This window comes from Cheilinus undulatus, linkage group 11, assembly GCF_018320785.1.
Source record: "Cheilinus undulatus linkage group 11, ASM1832078v1, whole genome shotgun sequence".
NCBI classification, from domain to species: Eukaryota; Metazoa; Chordata; class Actinopteri; order Labriformes; family Labridae; genus Cheilinus; species Cheilinus undulatus.
The window spans coordinates 47,810,904-47,832,908 of NC_054875.1; the positions used below are offsets into that span (position 1 = coordinate 47,810,904).

The window sequence follows — 22,005 nt, forward strand, 5'->3', positions numbered from 1 at the left end:
GTCGGGTTTGCATGCAGGTTTTGATGGACTTGTTGCTCTCTTTTGTTTCCATCACATGAACTAGCTGCATTTCTGTTTTTCAGCTTCAGCATTTTTCAGAACTTTCAATCATGAAGAGAAGAGCAAGGTCCTCATTTTAAAGTATCTTTAAAAGCATCAATATATCAGTTTTATGATAAGCTAAGGCTGACCACAGACTCGACACCACGCTCCCAAAAAGGGTTGAATTGAGGCTTGATGCAACCGATTATTGGTCTGCGTGACTCTGAAGTTTGTGGCATAACTATGATTCTTTTACTCAAGTTGGGGCCTCTGTGATCTGGAATCTTAAATATCAAACATGTCTGATAGTTATGATTCCAGATCAGGGGTCATGCCAGGACAGCCAGCATAAGATTTCAACCGACATCCATGTTTGTTTTTCTTCTTTCGATCACGTGATTCTGTGGACTCTCCGCTGTGACATCTTGGATGATTAGGTTTATATATCAGCTCAAACTGTCCTCGTGTTTTCGGTCTCCACGTTTTAAAAGCGTCTCATGTGTAGCTGGCCGTACACTCATACAGGCAGTTTGTTTGAATTTATGATGCATTCACACAGATTTTAATGCCAAAATGTATTCCCTTTTTTAAGAAACACTGGCTCCATGGTTTCTGCTAGCACAGCAGACATTCTTAAATAATATTTGAACTCTACCTGTGCAGAAATCCACTGAAATATGCAGAACATATGCCTTTGCATGACTGATATATGCTCTTTGACTGATCATTTTTATGATTTCATGTTAAGTGCACATTTAAAATAAAATACTCTACATGTTCTCTACATTTACAAGATAAAACATGAAAATTCAGTTTTTTTTTGAAGGGAGAATCCAAACGATCACATTGTTGTTATCTTTATGAGACATGATAGTGCTTTAAGGCCTGCAGGTATGAAGAGCTACGAAGAGAAAAAGATTAAAAAGTAATATACATTGTAAACAGAATATTCTAAAAATATGCCTCCATCAGAGAAGCATCAGGCTGCTGAGAGAGAGAGGGGGCTGCTGGGAAAAAGGCAACAATAAGGCTGTACAGTAGATTTCCATGACCCTGTTTACACCTGACATTAACATCCATGCTGGGTAATCAGACATCAAGCTGGCTGCTCTTCAGTACGTGCGTTCACACTTGGCATTACAAACACGTCTCCAGAGAGGATCTGAACTCATGCACCCAAAACTTAGGCAAATAAAAACCTGTCTCATTTCTGTCATTTTCCACCAGCAGGTGGCAGCTTTGCACAACCAGCTCTTCAAGGCAGATTCATACTTCAGCATCAAATCTACACCATAGCACTCTCTGGAGGTCTGTGTGCCCAACTATGTAACTACCTGTTGAGACGACACAGACCTCCAGCCCTGTCATTGGTCATCTGGGTAGCACTGTTGTCTCACACAGTCAGAGAAATGCCCTGAAAGTACATCTAGTTGTGGTAGGAACCATGTTAAACAAATGAGAGGGTTACTTCGCCATTAGCTGAGAGGCTAGCAGTACCTCTTTAACAGCTTTTCTCCCCAAGCTTTTCTTGGTGTTCTGACTAGATTGATATGACACTTGGGGGCCTAGTCTGGTCTGTGGCTAAAGGCAAGGATGGAATGTTTTAAAATATTTAAAGGATGACATCATCTTTCTAAGGCCTGTCAAAGACTTCAAAAGCTGACATCATCTTTCTTAAAACTATCAGACTTCAAATGATGACATCATCTTTCTAAGGCCTGTCAAAGACTTCAAAGGATGACATCATTTTTTAAGGCCTATCAGAGACTTCAAAGGATGACATCATCTTTCTAAGGCCTGTCAAAGACTTCAAATGATGACATCATCTTTCAAGGCCTGTCAAAGACTTCAAAGGATGACATCATCTTTCTTAAAACTATCAGACTTCAAAGGATGACATCATTTTTCAAGGCCTGTCAAAGACTTCAAAGGATGACATCATTTTTCTAAGGCCTGTCTAAGACTTCAAAGGATGACATCATCTTTCAAGGCCTGTCAAAGACTTCAAAGGATGACATCATCTTTCTTAAAACTATCAAACTTCAAAGGATGACATCATCTTTCTAAGGCCTGTCAAAGACTTCAAAAGATGACGTCCTTTTTCTAAGGCCTGTCAAAGACTTCAAAGGATGACATCATCTTTCTAAGGCCTATCAGAGACTTAAAAGGATGAAAGCATCCTTATAAAAACTACTTCAGGCTCTTAAGGATGACATAATCAAAGGCAGAGGATGGAATGTTTGTGAAGTTGGGAATGTTTAGGACATATCCCCTTTATTTTTGCTAAATACTATGCTATAGTTTGCAACTTCTGGAAAAGTAGGTGTGGAACCCTCGCTCCGCTAGTTCCACAAGTTACGAGGAACTTGTGGTACGTCATTTTTGGATGAGCCAATTCTACGGGCTGGCCCTTGTTTGAGAGATGGTTTCCTTTTTCCAATGTTTGTTGATGTTTTAAAGATCCAAAGTTTCAAAGTACCAAATGAAGAGCCATTTGGGAGCAGAAAGACCAGCTCCTATTGTAATCTATATCCCTGAACTTTGAGCAAGGCTAGAAGGGCATCAATAAAGGCATGGTTTTTGTCAGCAGGGCAGTCTTTGATGCGTGTATCTACACAACCAATCCAACCAGATGAAAACATCCCAGACCACATTGATGTGCAGTCTGAGCTATCAGATTGAGTTTTCACTGAGGTGTGTCCACACAAAGCATAAAGGACTACCACTTGATACCTGAATGCCCAAAACAGGTGCTAATGTGAGGTATAAACAGGGTCTAATACATTACTTTTTAAATTTGCATAATGTTTGATTCACGAGTGATTTCAGCTGTCATGTTTTTGTAGAATCTGAACAAGTTTCCATCTTTAAATGCTTTTTTTCTCATAAACCTGCTGTATTATAAATCTGTACATGTGCATCTTCTCTAACATTAACACTCTCTCTTATTTAAGATCACAACTCCATCATTTTTCTCTGTTTTTAGCCATTACTGTGCTAATGACTTTCTCTCATCCCTTATTGGTCACATGTTTTACTCCAGGAGTTAAAACCTTTTCAACATTTGTCCTGCTGATGTAAATCATGTCCTCACATTTATTTTTATCCCTCATCCAGTCATCCACTCCAGCTCATTAAACCCGCTAAAACCACATGTCACTATAGTAACCAAATCCACTTAGAAAGACACAATCGGCACTGAAAAAGCAGCAGAGTTTTTCCCTTGAACATGTGGACCTCCTGATGGTGAGTGAAAGAGTCGGCTGATGTGTGGGAGGACTAAAGTTTCATTAGTGCTTCTGTGATTCTATGCCTTTTGGAAACAGAAAAACACCCACAGGAGGTGAGAAAAAAACATCTAAAATGCTCATTTATGATTTCAAAAGTGCAGTAAAATCCCTCAAAACCTTCAGTAATCAAGACATCCAGGAAACAATCGTGGCTGTATTCACAAACAGATTATAATGTTTGGCTGAAAATCCTGGATTAATGCTTATTCAATGAGGTTAATAAATGCTTATTTATTTGATGCATCATGCTTTAGTTCCATTCTTTACTTTGTTATTGATTGCAAATTTAAGATTATCTTACTGGTTAGTTATTGCAGCTTAAGTTTTGTAACTGAAGTTTTAATTTTATGGTTTGATTCCTATATGTTCTGCAGATTATCTCTTTTTCATCCACTGACCTACAGGGGGCAGTGATGCACCAAGAAAGAAGCGAATGCAGGGAGGAAGACTGCAGTTAAGAGAGAAAACATTTTAAATCTGTTAAAAAAAATAGCAAAAAGATGTTTTATGAGAAGTAGAATGTCCTTTAGAAAGGTGTGTTGGTCACACCTGGTGTGTCAGGGGTTTCCGGGCCTCTCTACCAGGGGCTCATGTACCTGTGTGACCTATGAGGGGGTGGAAGGGTTGCACCACGAAGTAAACACTAAAGTCTAGCAAAGATACAGCGGCAAAAAGGAACTGTTCAGTCATTCATTAACATTTCAGCATCATGTCTGTTAAATTACTGATCAATTTGAACTAGTTCTGTCAAAAATCTAAAGCGGGGGAAAATACGATAATGTATGTAAGTTTAGTGTTCAACAAGGAAGCTGAACTGTTAGTGCTGGACTGTTGGACATTAAACATCCATGATACTTCTACACTGTCGGTGATAAATGAGGAAACAGTATCATCACTTTAGAGGGGGTAAAATCAACCATAGAAATACCTACCTTAGAGTCTACTTCTTGGTTAGACGCATGTTTTTCTCTACAAAGATCAGCATCTCTGCCGTGTTGCAGCTAAACCTGTTTTCATTCAGGATTTGAGGAGCAGTCGTCTGCTGCACAACTGGGGAGTGTATACAAATCAGTTCTGCGCTATTTTAATCTTTTGCTAACAGCCTCTAATAAAGTAGTCTTTGTTCTTTACACATCGTGAAGAATGGCTGCCTCTGCGCCTAAGAAGACGTCCCAGGGCTCTTACCGAGGGCATCCCGTCAGCGGCTGATAAATCCAATGCTTATCCTCCTCATCAGCTGTTCCAACAGAGAAGTGTGATAACAGTTATCAAACTAAATGTTGTGCAGTTAGAGTTGCAGGGAGGGTTAGGAGTATTTGTATCATTCACCTGTCTTGTTTTGCATCACTTAATAAAATTATATTTTTTAAAAAAGCGAAAAAAGTTGCTAGTAGGTTGCAGTCAGGGGCTTATGTGTTGAGTGCTTTTGTTCTGCGGCTTTACATCATGTTAAACTAAGCGTATTATTCTACCAGGTTTAGACGTCCTGTTGCAGTCTTTTAGCTTCATTCCCAAGCAGGCAACAAGATGGTTAAATTTACCTGATTTTTGGCAAACTGCAACCACATTAAAGACACTGCACGCTGAAAACTCTGCTCATCTGGACAGTCAGCTGGAGGGTGTGCAAGCTACACAAATGGTGATCTGATCTAGAATTTTTACTCTGCAAACAGACATGGTTGAGGTCCCTTGGTAAAACTAATACTGTGCGATTAGAGCTTAAGACTAGATTTAAAATATCTGACAGAGTTAACACTGCTGTGCTTTGACCTGGCAGTTGGACTGTATACACCTGCAGCATAAAATCAGGAAGGCGGCAGATCAGGGAGTACTGGAGAGAGAACAAGATGAAAGTATCAATGGCAGGTGCTGGACCAAAAACCACGTTTCTAGACAGATGCGGGGCCTCGTTTAAGTTGGGACAGCTGAAAGAGTTAAAGATAAGAAAGTACATGGACAAGAGGTAGACGAGTAATAGTGACCTTTTCCAAAAAGTGGCGGACCAGCTGGACAAAGCAGCATACAAACAAACCCTGTAATATCTGTTGGAAACACGTTAAACTGACCTACTTTATAGAAAAGTCAACTGAATGAGGGAGTTTGTCTTGTAAGCTGCCTGTTCTCAGCCAAACTGAAGGAACTGCTTGGGCACAGACCATTGTGCCAAGCAGTGAGGCAGAGTGTTGATAAACAGAAACAGGGTTTGTCAAGCTTGCTAACCCAAAGAAAGCCTGGTTATGTTGAGCTCGCTTCGTGGTGCATCCCCTGTTTTAAGGTTTTAACATTGACTGAATAAATAAATCATGATGCGTGGGTGATAAAAACTGAAAAACATTTCCCTAAGGGTAAGTATTTTTCAGTTAGCAGTACATCCTGCAGAAAGAAAAGATATCCAATATCACTCCCTTCCAATTTGGTTCATCCCTGGTTTTAGGTTAAATATTTTCATAAGGAGAGTTAAGAGGTTCTTGTTTTTCTTTGTAAATGTTCTGACTTTTCCTGGATTTACTAAAGTTACCTCAAAGTAGCAGTAGTTTAACCATTTTTATCTTAAAATCATGTTTTTTGATTTTCCTCTGGCTGTCATGTTTAGTGATTGCACTGTGCAGTGATGGCGTGCATGTGTTATGTCGAGAAGAGTCTGGCTACAGATTGTTTATCTAAGATGGCATTTATCTCAGAAAGGATCTGCCGTAATTTGCTGGTACAGCATTTTTAAAATTTCGGATTTTTTCTTGAAGTCTGGCAGTTAAATCCGTGGATTAACCACGTTGCAAATATTACAGACGAAGCAACATTTTAAATAAATAATACGGAAAAGGTCAGAGGTCTAATCCAGGATTCAACTATGGATAAACTTGTTTTAGAAGTATTACCACAAAAAAGGTTTGCTTTAGCTTTTTAAGCTTTAGCTAAAGTTAACATAGCTACGCTACTTTTGCTATTTCACGTGTATGTCCTTTCTGAGATATACGGCGTCTTAGATGAAGCATCTACAGCCAGACTATGTCGGTCTTGTTAGCCCTAAACCCTCGCCCTAACCCTACAACAACCAGGCTGTGTTTGACCAGTTTAGTGATTGTACTCTGCAGTGATGGCGTGCGTTGACATGCGGCATGTTAGCCCTCCCCCTCGCCCTCTTCCAGGTTGTGTTTGACCAGAAACTCCTTGACTGTTGGCTGATTGTCAAGCCCCGCCCACTGCTCCTCCATCTGCTGCAGGAGCTCCTCCCACTGACGTTTGTCCTTTCCCGTCTGCCACGAGAGCCGAACCACCGCCCGTAACAATGGCAGCAACAGGGGGTGTGGCCTGTCCGTGTGCAGCTGTGTCCCTTCACTAAGTGGATGTGGTTTGTCGCTGAGAGGGAGGGGCTTATCGTCAGCGGGGGTTAGAACGCGCAGGGCAAGGTCGCAGTGATCCCTTGCCTCCTCCAGCTGATCCACCTCTTGGAAACAACATGACAGCCCCACCAATGTGAAGAACCAAGGAGAAGGAATAGGGGGCGGGGTCTGAGCCTGGTTGTCATAGTAACTTGCCCAGCCCAGTTTGTGTTGCAGTCTTTTGGCGTTAAGCAGCGGACCCAAAGCCTCCTGGTAACGTCCCACCCTCAAAGAGAAAATAAAACAACTTAAAAAACCCAGACCAGACAGACAAAAAACAGATAAAAACCACAGTATTTAAAAAAGTGTTTTAAATATCTTTTAAATATTACCAAAAAATACCTCACCAAAAAATAAATAATACCCCCCCAAAAAACACCACCAAAATACAAACAAACAAGAATGACTACCAAAAAAACAGCAGAAAAAATACCATAGTATAAAAACCACAAAATATCTAAAATAAATGGCAAAAACATAAAAAAACACTCAAGATAAATACCAAAGTATCAAAAATACAAAAATATTAAAAGTAAATACCAAAAACCCAAAATATACAAAATAAATACTAAAAAACACCAATAATAAAAAAAACCTTAATATCAAAAACAACCAAAATATCACAAATGAATACAAATAACGCCAAAGATAAATACCAAAATTTTGTGAATTAAAAAAAACACAATTCATACCAAAAAACACCAAAATAAATAAAGTTTAAAAAGAAAATAAAAATATCAAAAATAAGTAACAAAATACACCAAATTTGATAACTAAAATTAGAAAAATAATCAATATTAAAAAAAACATATGATCAGAAACAAAAAAAGTTAGAAAGATAAAAAACATTATATCAAATATACAAAAATATAAAGAAGTCAAAAAACACCAAAAAATATAAATTTCTCAATCACTACCAAAACAACAATATAAAAATGTACACTAAGTAACACACAAAAATAAATACCAAAGTATCAAAAATACCAAAATATAAAAAATTAATTTAAAAAAAAAAACAAAGATAAATATCGTACCAGAAACAAGAGATAAACTTCTCTATCTATCATCGATTTATCTATCTATCTATCTATCTATCTATCTATCTATCTATCTATCTATTTGACAATACAAATGAAGTCTAATCAAACTTCTCAATCACATAAAGTAGGAAATACATTATTGGCAGAGATAACACAGCAACAGGCTGACTGTGATCCAGATGAGGCCCAAAAGATGGGAGACAGGAAGTGAAGGACAGTGGTTAGAAATCCATGTAAATGCAGGAAAGTTCATCTGTTAATGCTCTAGGTGGCGCTGCACACTGCAGTTATCAGAAAATGTCTCCATCCACTGGCTATGATCCCTGGTGGCTTTTACCACAGGTTAATTTTTGGGCTTTTTAAAAGCACTTTTCTATGCAGGTGTGACCTCCTGCCACTCCTCATCTGGAGTTCTTCACAATGGCATAACATTTTCTGCAGACGAACTATAAAGAGATCACTCTCCAGAACCCCCACAGCAGAAATTACAAGCACTAGAATGACTTTAGATTTCAGATAAACTCGTGTAATAAAAACTAACCAGCTGTTTCAGGGGGCGTTAGGCCTGGTCGGGGATCATCAGGGTTTATAAAGCTCCACCCTCATGATTTCATCTCAACCTCACCCTAACTGAATATCTGGAGGATTAGACTCATTATACTTTCAGTTCTGCATTTTATTTGCCAGCGGGTGAAGAGAGAGTTGAGAAACACTTCATTAGGGTGTGTCAGCAAATGAAAAGATAAAAGACAGAGTGAGAACGTTAACAACCGACTGGGAGAGCAAGATTTTTCGGAGGACATTATTAGTGTGTAATCTCAAATAAGTATCCTAATCTTGGTGATAGTTCTGGGGTTAAAAATGGCGACTCTTGTCACCTCACTGATGTGAGATTTAAACGACGGTGTGATTGACTGATGAGCTTAAAAAGCTAAACAACTTCATAAAAAATGTGCACAATTTAGACAATTTGGCACAATTTTTTTCCCAGGCACACATTCGTGACCCACTTTTGGGTACCAGTCCACCAGTTGAGAACCCCTGATCTAAAAAACAAGCGTATCTGCAGGTGAACTTTTCTTGGATTGTTCTTCTCTGAAAAAACAAGAAAGTAAAGAAGTTTGATGCTTATGTTGTGTGTCTGTGTGTGTGTTACCTGATGAACAGCTGGGCGGTCTGCAGGTCGGTCTGGTAGAAGAACTGTTTGACGCACAGCGCCCCCCGCAGGGCAGTCAGGGAACATAAGTGAGACAGATACTGTTCAAACGCACGGCTTCGTTTGGCGATCGTCTCTGCGGTGAAGTTACTCCTCAGCTTTTTCCCTGCAGACATCAGGACATAAGGATGTTCAGTTTCAACACGAGTGAGTCAGCACTCCGCAAATCAATATGACAATCTATGCAAACATGTGCATCAACGCAGATGTTACAGAATCACGACACATCCCTGTAGTGACTATCCAGTGTCAAAATATTCATTTATGTTTAGTCTCCCGCAAAGGTGCATGAAAAGGGCTTAAAAAGGGTATTTTAAAACCTATGACCAAAATGAATATAACTTTAGTTTTTTATTAAAATTACTTACAAATTTAAGATAAGATAAAATAAACCTTTACGGATCGCCCATTAGGGGAAACTTGGTCAAATTCAACCTTAATGATGATGTAAATCCTGACAGTTTATCTAAAGTGAGTTTGAGATGTTTCTAATATGGTGGCTGCTGAGGATTGGCTATAAAAGCCCCCAGTCAGCTGGTGTCACTCAGACTTCATCCATTATTTTCTACATTCTATGACTTCATCGTGAAGCTGTGGGAACACCCAGCCCTAGTGTGACATCAGGCCTGAGGACAAAACTACTTTTAGATGAAACCTTCCTATTTTATAATCAGTGTTTGAACTGATCACTACAGCGGCTTAAATTCTTACTTAATCTTTTATTGAAAAAAAAAAAATCCTGAATGGCTGCATGTTAAAATACTTAAAATAACCTTTACTTACGTGGGAAGCAGACACGCTCCATCTGGTCTCCATGGTTACGGCGCAGTGTGGCGTGGAGCCGCTGGAAGTCCGAATATCTGCGAGTAATGATGGCAGGAGTCTTATCACTGCCGCCGGACTGGATTACATGGACGGTGTACAGCTGCAGAAACAGACAGTAAGAAAGGGAAAAACAACCGCCTCTGTTTGAAGCTTTACTGTTTTTAAATGTGATCATGCTTAAGGATGCTTTCATCGATCGGCAACTGATCATTATCAGCTGATTCTAGTCAAAAATATCCATGGAGTATGCTGACTTCAGTGCTTGTATCCATCACCAAAACCCTGGAAGAACTTCCAGACCCTGAGTTACTGAGTTGTTGATAATGAAACATGGTCAACTGAGGTGCAATGTGGTTCCCAACTCTGACATTGAATGTGCAAAGTGAATGGAAAGCACCAAAAGCATATCGTCAATGTAAATCAGAATAAACTGAAACCCCTTTGGATGTCAGCTTGAAAAAATCTCTGCCACTTCGTTGTGTGTTCTGTATGTCACTATGATTATTTCACTACTCTTGATTGAGCTGGAGCATCTCCAGGCTGAAACATGTTTCCTCTAAATACTTCTGTGGCATGTGCTGGACGACGAATCGGACCTCACCACGTATTTGGACGAGCCGTCCTGCACCACGCTGGCGTCCGTCACCTCAAACATCAAACTGTCCGTCATCTTCCTCCCGCCTGGTGAAGTGCTTCCTCCTCCGAGTCCACGCAGGCTCCTCCAGCTCTCCTGCAGCTGCCGAGTCAGCAGGGAGGAAGGGGAGGGGGCAACTGGGGACACGCCCACTGGACTGGCATCTGTAACCAAACCAGTGAGAGAAAAGTCAACGTTTAGTGCAGATTCATCCAAATTTTGAAAGAGCTTTTTTTCTTGCAGTGAGACATTCCCATAAAGTTCTTCACAATAAAAGTCTGTTGTTGGTATTTAGTTCCAGTGCTTTTATTGTGAAGGCCAACATCAGGAAATATGGTGCTGTCAGTAGCTGATTAAAACACCTTAGCGGGAGAGAAATGGAACTTAAAACTAAAGAAGCAGCTACAAAGAAGTGAACACAGAGGGACTTCAGTTCAGTGTGTCATCACAGGTTTGGTTCAGGGGAAAGACAACTGTAGCACCTGGGTATGCCTTTAAATATCATCTCTTTTAATTCTGTAAAACTGACAAGGGCAAGAAAAATACCATGATATAAATTTCAGGCCAAATTGCCCAGGCCTACTCCCCCTCTGTCACCCCAAAGCAGCAAAATACAGGAAGGACGGATTAGATTATATGGATAAACAAAACACCTGCCCACCTGTGCTGCTAAGCCCCTCCTCCATCGACTCTCCCATGAAGTCTGAGTCGCTGTCGAGCCCAGATCCTTCTCCCTCGCCTCCATCCTCCGCTCCAACTCCTCCACTGTCGAAGCAGAGCGTCCCTCCGAGGCGGTCCGTCACGCACTCTTCCTCCTCCTCTAGCTCCGCTTCCCAGCGGTCCTCTCTTGATTCCTCCTCCTCCTCTTCCTGTGCAACTCCTGCTTCCTGCTCTGGTCCCGCCCCCTGACCATCTTTGAACAGCGAGCGCTTGAGACGGTCCAGCAGCCGGGATGCCATGGTGCCAGCAGGCCTCCGCAGAGGGGAGGGGCTAGAGAAACAACAGAGGAAGAGGGTTGTATTATTTCACCTGGAAATATGTCAACCTTATTTACATACTTCAGTGTTTCCCCTAGGATGGAGTTGTAGCAGCGGAGGTGAAGCGCCGTGTGCCCCCCCCCACCCACCAAATGTGTCATTAAAGATGCATAATTTTTTCTTAAAAAATGCAGAAATATTAATAGTAAGGTTTTTATTTATTCTGTAGCATGAGCTTTTAAGATTTTCAAAGTAAAAAAACAACAGAGTTGTGTGGGTTTTTTTTTCAGTTTGAATGAAATTTCCATGTTGTGATCAGCAGGGTCACTGTATTTATCAAAATACATGATATTTCTTTTTACATTCATCAATAATCAGAGATAATGTACTTTTACCAAAGTTAAAGATTCAGGGCTTTTGAGAAAACATAAGGGGCATAGACCCCACAAGCCCCCCCATGGCTCCACCTCTGACTGATAAACTTATCCACCACACAGGATTTACAAATCATATCAGCACAGTGTCAGAAACGTAGGGTTATAAACACATGAGGAAATAATTAATTACAGACATATTTCAAGAACACCTGCAGCAGTTTTTAAGGAGAATTATCCTGTTAGATCCACTAAAAGAACCTAGTTAGAGGGCTGAGTTGTGATCAGGTCTGAATTTAATTTTTATTTGCACTAAAACTGTTTAACTTCGTAAACAAGGCACAGCATAATTCCATAAATGTGACTACTGCTCTGATGCACCTCATGACGCACAGGAAGAGACTGCCACAGAGATACTGAACCAACATTCTGTTATTTGAGGGGAAATCCTTGTTATCCATAGAAATCGGCCTCTTTTCATAAAGTGTTTTATTTACAGACAAAGACAGGGACAGAAAGGGGCAAATAGAGTGAAAACGAACTCTCTGTAGGAGTTGACCAAACTATGCTACGCTTTTTGGCACTCGCGAACAACGATCAAGAAAATAATTCCACCTACAGCTTAAAAAACAAAGAATGTGTACATGAAGTCTGTAAATCTGATCCTGACATTACTCTTATTAATATAACCAGGGTTTAATTAGTCCAGGCTGTTAGCTGTAGCTGATGTTTTTGGAGCGTGATGCCTGACGAGGATGTGAGTGTTTTCTTCCATGCTTCATTCAGTGAGAAAACTTTGATTAGAACAGTAAAACAACGTATTTGTCAAGGACAGTGCTTAAGTGAATACAATATTATAATTTCTTAAAACAAACGCAACTTCTGTCATTACGTGTTTTAGTGTCAGGTCAGACTGTAGGAGGAATTGGACATGCATGTTGCACGTACAGGTGGGAGGGAGAGATGACACACACTGCACAGGCAGGTGTTAACGGTCAGGAAATCAGCAGGAATGGTCAGGTAGGATGTTCGCTGTCCGACGCAGGACTCTATGGCTACGTCCTGTCCGTTCAGTTCAGCGCTGTGTGAACGAGGAAAATGACAACTTTTTTTAAAGTCTTGCTGAGCTCCATGTGCGGCGCACCACCGCTGCTGGATGCACATAGGAGAAACACTGTACTTATATAAAACATGAAAAATAACATGCAGATAAACGTCTCATACCTCTTTTAGAGGTGAATGTTCATGACAATTCTGCTGTTTGTGTGTAATTTAGGAACTGTGCAGGAGTTTTCTCCCCAGTGGCTAGTTTATACTGAGGACACGCCTCCGTTTAACCACTCTGTGCACTGACTGCACAGCATTGCCCAGCCCTAGCTGCAGCCATAATCTATTGTAAACTGCTAGTTCCAAGAGTTTATTTCCAAGAAGAATCATAAATGTATGCTGATGTGTAATTACAGAAAAATAATTAGAGGATGTGGTTAAGTAACATTTAGCTTTATGTGCACAGCCACATTAAAGATCCATGATCCATCATCACTTCCACAATCGAGGTCAGTGAAAAAACTAGTAGGTCACATTTCAGGCCTGCAGACACACAGATCCACATCGGAAACAGAGCCGGCAGAGATGGCTGAGAGCTGAGCTGGCTCGGTTACGGAGCTGGCGGCCCATCTCAATGGAAATCATGTCACACATGAATAATGCAGCGAGATGCTAAGTCAGCCAGCAGCCAGGAAAACAAGACGCACAGGAAGCAGGCAGCCTGAAGAGCTTCAGCAGGATCTTTCTGTAGAGATTACACATTTTCTAACACTTTGAGTGTTTCCGTTTTAGCTGAAAGTTGTCAGCAAAGTTTCTCTTCCCTCCAACTCTGAGATATAACGGTAAACTCAGAAGAACTTCCTCATAGCTAAACAAACCAGCATAAGGTTAAGGGAGGGACACAGCTCATACTCTGTAAGATTAATGCCAAAAGAGTGAGACAAAACACTTTGTTATGTGTATAAAAAAGCCAGGAATACACATCGTAATCAGCAGATAGATATGCACATTCCTGCTGACATTTACAGCAGATATATCAGGCATACTTTGTGTCCTTGTTCATCACCACTCCTTGAACTTTGAGGTGTGTTATCAGAACTGAAGTTTAATTTTTGACACTTATTTCAAGCTCTTAGAATTCTCTCAGCCAACAACACGGCTGTTAAGCCTGTTTAATAAGGAGAAATAAGTATGAATGCATGATATTATTGGCAGGATATCAGTATTGGCAGATATTAACATATTTGCTGATATTTACAGCATATATCAGTCATACATATCAGCGGTAAGAATCATTTATTTGGCCTTAAATATATCAACGGTACCGCTGGCTGTACCCTCAGGTATATGGGGTTGCCTACACACTAGGAAGGCCCACTGTGAGTTTTAAACATTTTGAATAAAGCCCCAAACATAAAAAAACAACCAGACTGTCTACTTCCCCGCTCCTCTCTGAGCTCTGATTGGCTCACCCTCTCTTTGGCAGTTGTGATTTGATTTATTGTGCAGCGCTATGAGCTGTAGGGAGCTATACAGTTTTAAAAAAGTTTTCACCCCCTTGGATGTTTCACCCGTTGATTGATGTATAATTTGATTTTTGGAAAAAAAATTACAAAAACCCTCTTTCATGTCACCATGAAAACAGATTACTACAAAGTAATGTCAATTAAATAAATAAAAAATGTAACGTAAAATAAGTGCATCAGTACTCACTCCCTTCTAGTCAGTATTTAGTAGAGTTATCTTCTTCTTTGCTAAACTGCTCAAGCTCAGCACAGGGGATCAGGCGTAAACAGTCCTTTTCAAGTCTAGCCACTAATTTTCTCTTGGATTGAGGTCTAAGCTTTGACTCAGCCACTCTGGAACATTCCCCTTGTTGTCTCTAAACCATTTCTGTAGCTTTCTCTGTATGCCTCGGGTCATTGTCTCAATGGAAAATAATGCCATAGTTCTCTGTCAGACTAAAAAAGGTTGCCCTCCAGGATTTTCCTATTATTTTGCTTTATTCGTTTTACCCTCTGCCTTTACAAGCCTTCCAGGGCTGGCTGCTGAGAAGCATCCCCACAGCATGATGCTGCCACCACCACAGTGGGGATGGTGTGTTTGTGGTTACGTCAGTGTTTGGTCTCATCAGGCTAAATAACTTTCTCCCTCTTGACCGTGGAGTCTCCCACATGCCTTTTGGTGAACTCTAGTCCAGAATGAATCTGAGTTTTCTTCAACAGTGTCTTTCTCTTTGCCACTCTCCCATAAAGCTCTGACTGGTGAAGAACCCGGCCAACAGCTGTTGTCTGCAGAGTCTCTCCCATCTCAGCTGCTGAAGCTTGGAACTCCTTCAGAGTAGTCACAGGTTTCTTGGTGTCCTCTCTCACTAGTCTCCTTCTTGCACGCTCACTCAGTCTGTGAGGACGGTCTGATCTAGGCAGATTTACACATGTGACATATTCCTTCATTTCTTCATGATGGATTTAACTGAACTCTGGGGATGTTCAGAGCTTCAGAAATGTTTTTCTATGCATCCCCTAACTTATACTTTGCAATAATCTTTTCTCTGAGTTGCTTGGGGTGTTCTTTTGTCTTCTTGGTGTAATGGTAGCCAGGAATACTGATTAACCAGTGACTGGACCTTCCAGACACAAGTGTCTTTATACTACAATCACTGAGACTACTAGCAACATTGTATGGACCTCTGTTGAATTAGGTCAGCATCTTTAAAGGTGGTGAATATTTATGCTGTCACTTATTTTACATTACAGATTTTAATTTATTTTGCATTACTTTGTATGAATCAGTTTTAATTTTGACATTAAAAAAATTGCATTTCACTTTCCAATAATATACATTTTGGAAAAGTAATCATTAAAATGTGGAATCAAAATTTCAACAACCTCATAAAATAACCCAAAACGATACATGGAAGGAGACTGAGTGGGAGTGTACCTGGTGTATTTAAATGTAGCATGCTGAGTGTGTGAATATCAGCAGGTGAGCTCCTTAATAACAAAATATCTACAAAAAACGACACAGTATGACTCTGACATAGACATATTTCAGACAGGAACAAACAGCTCTTAGTTCAGACTGTATCAGAGTTACTCAACAAGCAAACATTTTAATGTTTCAACCAGGTTTAAACTGCCGAAGTTGTTTTAATCGTCTTTGTGCCGTTAGCACACAGGTTTGGACATCTTTGTCAGTGTTTAAAGCTATATTTAAACCTTCTTTTTATCTTACATGGAAGCGGTAAAACTACGGATAAAATCATTTAAGAGGACACTCTTCTGTTTCTGTGACTGAATGAAGGGGCAGTGGTGCTAACGGCTAATCCCGTTAGCTCCCCCATCACTGCAAAGTTAGCAAACAGGCTAACAACTTTGTTGACACTGTCCTGCTGCCGCCAACTGATTTATTCAACACCGTGAGGGTTCAGTAACTCACCCCGGGCTTTAGAGTGACGTCCTCCGCTCCCGTTAGTCCATATCAGCGGGTTAAAGTAAAGTTTAAAGCCCCAGGACGGACTGTCCCGTTACTGTATGAAGGTCCTCTGAGCTGGATCCTGATTCCTCAAACTATCCCCAGCACAGCCCTGGGAGGAGGGCGGGGCCTGTGGACAGCGGACACTACCATAAAAGGTAATGTAGGCATCTTTAAAGTACAGTAGGGGGCAGTGTTGGTGAGGAAAACGGTGGTGAAACGGGGCTTTATGGCAGGGGAGACCGGGGACAGCAGAAACACTTTTCACATTTTCCCTCATAATTTAGAGATAATCTGAAATACCCTCATCTTCTTTCAATGTTAAAAACACACATATGTGGGCTAATAAAGTAAGTAAATCTTATATATTTAACTTTTAATGATAAGGCTATTCAAATCAATTTAATTAAAAGAGTGAAAGGAGCAGGGGCAGAGCCAGAAATGTTAAATATCCGGGTCTTAGCCCAGTTTTGCAATTCAACAACTTTATTAATCCCTCAAAGGGTAATTGGTTTGGAGCAGTCTGTACATAATAAAGATAAAACACAGTGACACAGACAGTAACAATATGTGTAAGCTAAAATTAAAGACAAAATCTCAAAACACATGCTGCAGGCAGTTTTATGCGCTATTCTAAGCAGCTTTAAGTAAAGAAAAATTTGTAATTTAATACCACTTGAGAGACTGTGGGCCCTCTTAGCCATTCCCTCACTCCCCCTGTAGTTGGGAGAGCTGCAGGGTGGCATATTTTTGTAGGCCGACACGTTAGCATTGCACAAGTCCCATAAAATAAATATTTTTCATATGTTAAAATGAGTGTTTTCATGTTGCTCTGTATAAAGGAGGTTATATTAAGAACTAGAGGTGTCAAAAGTATTCACATTCATTACTCAGGTAGAAGTGTAGTTACGAGAGTTTGAGAAGACTTTGGTAGAAGCTGAAGTATCAACTCAAGCTTTTTACTCAGATAAAAGTGTAAAAGTACTGGTTTCAAAACGACTTAAAGTATAAAAGTAAAAGTAATGTAAGGGGGAAAAAATGCCATTAAGGACAAAAGCTTAGGCCGAGCCACAGGGGCTGATTCTATTCTACCATTCCATTCCATCATTTCATTATAATTTCCATTCCATTCTACCATTCCCTTCTATTCTACCATTCCATTCCACCATTCAATTCCATTATATGTTCCATTCCATTCTACCATTCCATTCCATCATACTTTCCATTCTGTTCTACCATTCCATTCTATTATACCATTCCATTCCATTATACTTTCCATTCCATTCTATTCTACCATTCTATTCCATTGTACTTTTCATTCCATTCTATTCTACATTCCATTCCACCATTCAATTCCATTATACTTTCCATTCCATTCCATTATACTTCCATTACATTCTATTCTACCATTTCATTCCATTCTATTCTACCATTCCATTCCACCCTTCCATCCTACTTTCCATTCCATTCTATTCTACCATTTCATTCCATTCTAACATTCCATTCTATTCTACCATTCCATTCCATTCTACCATTCCATTCCATTCTACCATTCCATAATACTTTCCATTCCATTCTATTCTACCCTTTCATTCCATTCTACCATTCTATTTCATTCTACCATTCCATTCCATTCCACCAATCCATTCCATTATACTGTCATTCCCTTCTATTCTACCATTCAATTCCACCATTCCATTCCATTCTACCATTCCATTCCATTCTACTTTCCATTCCATTCTATTCTACCCTTTCATTCCATTCTACCATTCCATTCTATTCTACATTCCATTCTATTCTACCATTTCATTCCATTCTACCATTCCATTCTATTCTACCATTCCATTCCATTCTACCATTCCATTCCATTCCACCAATCCATTCCATTATACTGTCATTCCCTTCTATTCTAACATTCCATTCCACCATTCCATTCTACCATTCCATTCCATTCTACGTTCCATTCCATTCTATTCTACCATTTCATTCCTTTCTACCATTCCATTCTATTCTACCATTACATTCCATTCTACCATTCCATTCTATTCTACATTCCATTCTATTCTACCATTTCATTCCATTCTACCATTCCATTCTATTCTACCATTCCATTCCATTCTACCATTCTATTCCATTCTACCATTCCATTCCATTCTACCATTCCATAATACTTTCCATTCCATTCTATTCTACCATTTCATTCCATTCTACCATTCTATTTCAGTCTACCATTCCATTCCATTCCACCATTCCATTCCATTATACTGTCATTCCCTTCTATTCTACCATTCCATTCCACCATTCCATTCCATTCTACCATTCCATTCCATTCTACTTTCCATTCCATTCTATTCTACCATTTCATTCCATTCTACCATTCCATTCTATTCTACCATTACATTCCATTCTACCATTCCATTCTATTCTACATTCCATTCTATTCTACCATTTCATTCCATTCTACCATTCCATTCTATTCTACCATTCCATTCCATTCTCCCATTCCATTCCATTCCACCAATCCATTCCATTATACTGTCATTCCCTTCTATTCTACCATTCCATTCCACCATTCCATTCCATTCTACCATTCCACTCCATTCTACTTTCCATTCCATTCTATTCTACCATTTCATTCCATTCTACCATTCCATTCTATTCTACCATTACATTCCATTCTACCATTCCATTCTATTCTACATTCCATTCTATTCTACCATTTCATTCCATTCTACCATTCCATTCTATTCTACCATTCCATTCCATTCTACATTCTATTCCATTCTACCATTCCATTCCATTCTACCATTCCATAATACTTTCCATTCCATTCTATTCTACCATTTCATTCCATTCTACCATTCTATTTCATTCTACCATTCCATTCCATTTCACCATTCCATTCCATTATACTGTCATTCCCTTCTATTCTACCATTCCATTCCACCATTCCATTCCATTCTACCATTCCATTCCATTCTACTTTCCATTCCATTCTATTTTACCATTTCATTCCATTCTACCATTCCATTCTATTCTACATTCCATTCTTTTCTACCATTTCATTCCATTCTACCATTCCATTCTATTCTACCATTCCATTCCATTCTACCATTCCATTCCATTCCATTCCACCAATCCATTCCATTATACTGTCATTCCCTTCTATTCTACCATTCCATTCCACCATTCCATTCCATTCTACCATTCCATTCCATTCTACTTTCCATTCCATTCTATTCTACCATTTCATTCCATTCTACCATTCCATTCTATTCTACATTCCATTCTATTCTACCATTTCATTCCATTCTACTTTCCATTCCATTCTATTCTACCATTACATTCCATTCTACCATTCCATTCTATTCTACATTCCATTCTATTCTACCATTTCATTCCATTCTACCATTCCATTCTGTTCTACCATTCCATTCCATTCTACCATTCTATTCCATTCTATCATTCCATTCCATTTTACCATTCCATAATACTTTCCATTCCATTCTATTCTACCATTTCATTCCATTCTACCATTCTATTTCATTCTACCATTCCATTCCATTCCACCAATCCATTCCATTATACTGTCATTCCCTTCTATTCTACCATTCCATTCCACCATTCCATTCCATTCTACCATTCCATTCCATTCTACTTTCCATTCCATTTTATTCTACCATTTCATTCCATTCTACCATTCCATTCTATTCTACCATTACATTCCATTCTACCATTCCATTTTATTCTTCATTTCATTCCATTCTACCATTCCATTCTATTCTACCATTCCATTCCATTCTACCATTCCATTCCATTCCACCAATCCATTCCATTATACTGTCATTCCTTTCTATTCTACCATTCCATTCCACCATTCCATTCCATCATTCCATTCCATTCTACTTTCCATTCCATTCTATTCTACCATTTCATTCCATTCTACCATTCCATTCTATTCTACCATTCCATTACATTCTACCATTCTATTCCATTCTACCATTCCATTCCATTCTACCATTCCGTAATACTTTCCATTCCATTCTATTCTACCATTTCATTCCATTCTACCATTCTATTTCATTCTACCATTCCATTCCATTTCACCAATCCATTCCATTATACTGTCATTCCCTTCTATTCTACCATTCCATTCCACCATTCCATTCCATTCTACCATTCCATTCCATTCTACCATTCCATTCCATTCTATTCTACCATTTCATTCCATTCTACCATTCCATTCTATTCTACATTCCATTTTATTCTACCATGCCATTCCACCATTCCATTCCATTCTATTCTCCCATTCCATTCATTCCATTCTATTATTCCCTTACATTCTATTCTACCATTTCATTCATTCCATTCTATTATTCCATTACATTCTATTCTACCATTTCATTCCATTCTACCATTCCATTCTATTCTACCATTCCATTCCATTGTACTTTCCAGTCCATTCTACTTTCCATTCCATTGTACTTTCTTTTCCATTACATTCTACCATTACATTCTATTCTACCATTACATTACATTCTACCATAGTGCACTACCGCACCTCCCCCAAAAAAAACATTTTTCTAAAGGCCATAATGACTATAATGTCATATCAAAATGTTAATGTTGAAAAATTTGGGATTCACCTGTTTCAGCCACATTTATGCCTGTTGAAAATAAACACATTTTATTACAATGCAAATACATTCAAGAACCATATATGTGTACTACTGAGCATTAACATGTGTTTCATGGAGTGGAAGATATGATGACTAGTTGCTTAGAAGTATCGGTCTTCCTGGCTACCAACCTCCTTACTGGTGATTGGTTGGGACATTTCGCTCGAGTTCTCTTGAGTCTCTGCCACGGACATCTTCATACTAGGCTACATACGTCTGCTATTTCCTTGCTGGAGTGTGACGTGATTTGTGCCATGTGAGCAGGTGTGATAGATCGCGTTCAAACCAATAGGGTGTCAGAATGGTATTATGTTTATACATCTCATCCAACCACAATCAAATTCACTCTATCCGGATGGCGCGATTTATCTGGATAGGTTTCAGGTTTTTTATTTGTGTTTTTTTTTTTTTTTTATGACGATAAGCTGGAATGAAAACAAGCTGAAATGAAATAGCAGTAACAAGGCTATTTTTAAAATGTAAGGAGTAGAAAGTACAGATAATTGCTGCTAAACATAAGGAGTAGAAGCAAAAAGTAGGCTGAAAAATAATTACTCCAGTAAAGTATAGATACCCAAAATTTTTACTTAAGTAAGGTAACAAAGTATATGTACTTAGTTCCTTGACACCTCTGTGAAGAACAGATGGGATATTTTGCATATTTAACTCACATTTGTGTCTGTTTCTGTAAACCTAGACACATTCATTGTTGAAACTCACCCTTACCCCATAAGAATGTGTTTTGTAGGATTACTAATACTAATTTTAGGCATTACTACGGAAAAATTAGTTCAGGGTGTGATTATGAAATCAGGGCATTTTAAGGACATGTTGAAACTGGAGTTAAAGAGCTGTGGGAAAATGTTGAGCAACTGGGTTTCATCCTGATTTTCCTCCTCTACAAATGCTCCACAAAAGCTAAGATAAGATCTCCAGCTTCACAAACACTTCGTCCTTTCTCTTTAAAGATGATGTCATCCTTTAAAGTTTATAAAGCATTCCATCCTTTCCCTTCAAAGGTGATGTC

At 39.3% G+C, this 22,005-nt stretch overlaps 1 protein-coding gene across 1 annotated transcript; it reads right to left on the reverse strand.

Annotated features, from left to right (window-relative positions):
• Positions 1-1,999: 1,999 nt before the first annotated feature.
• snx21 (sorting nexin family member 21) lies at positions 2,000-16,391 on the reverse strand. The gene is made up of 6 exons (XM_041799752.1): positions 16,264-16,391; positions 11,089-11,417; positions 10,395-10,591; positions 9,752-9,893; positions 8,909-9,074; positions 2,000-6,938 (listed from the first exon to the last, which is right to left on the reverse strand). Exons 2-6 carry the CDS (start codon positions 11,384-11,386, stop codon positions 6,452-6,454), a joined length of 1,290 nt encoding a protein of 429 aa, XP_041655686.1. The 5' UTR covers positions 11,387-11,417; positions 16,264-16,391; the 3' UTR covers positions 2,000-6,451.
• Between the last annotated feature and the right edge of the window lie 5,614 nt (positions 16,392-22,005).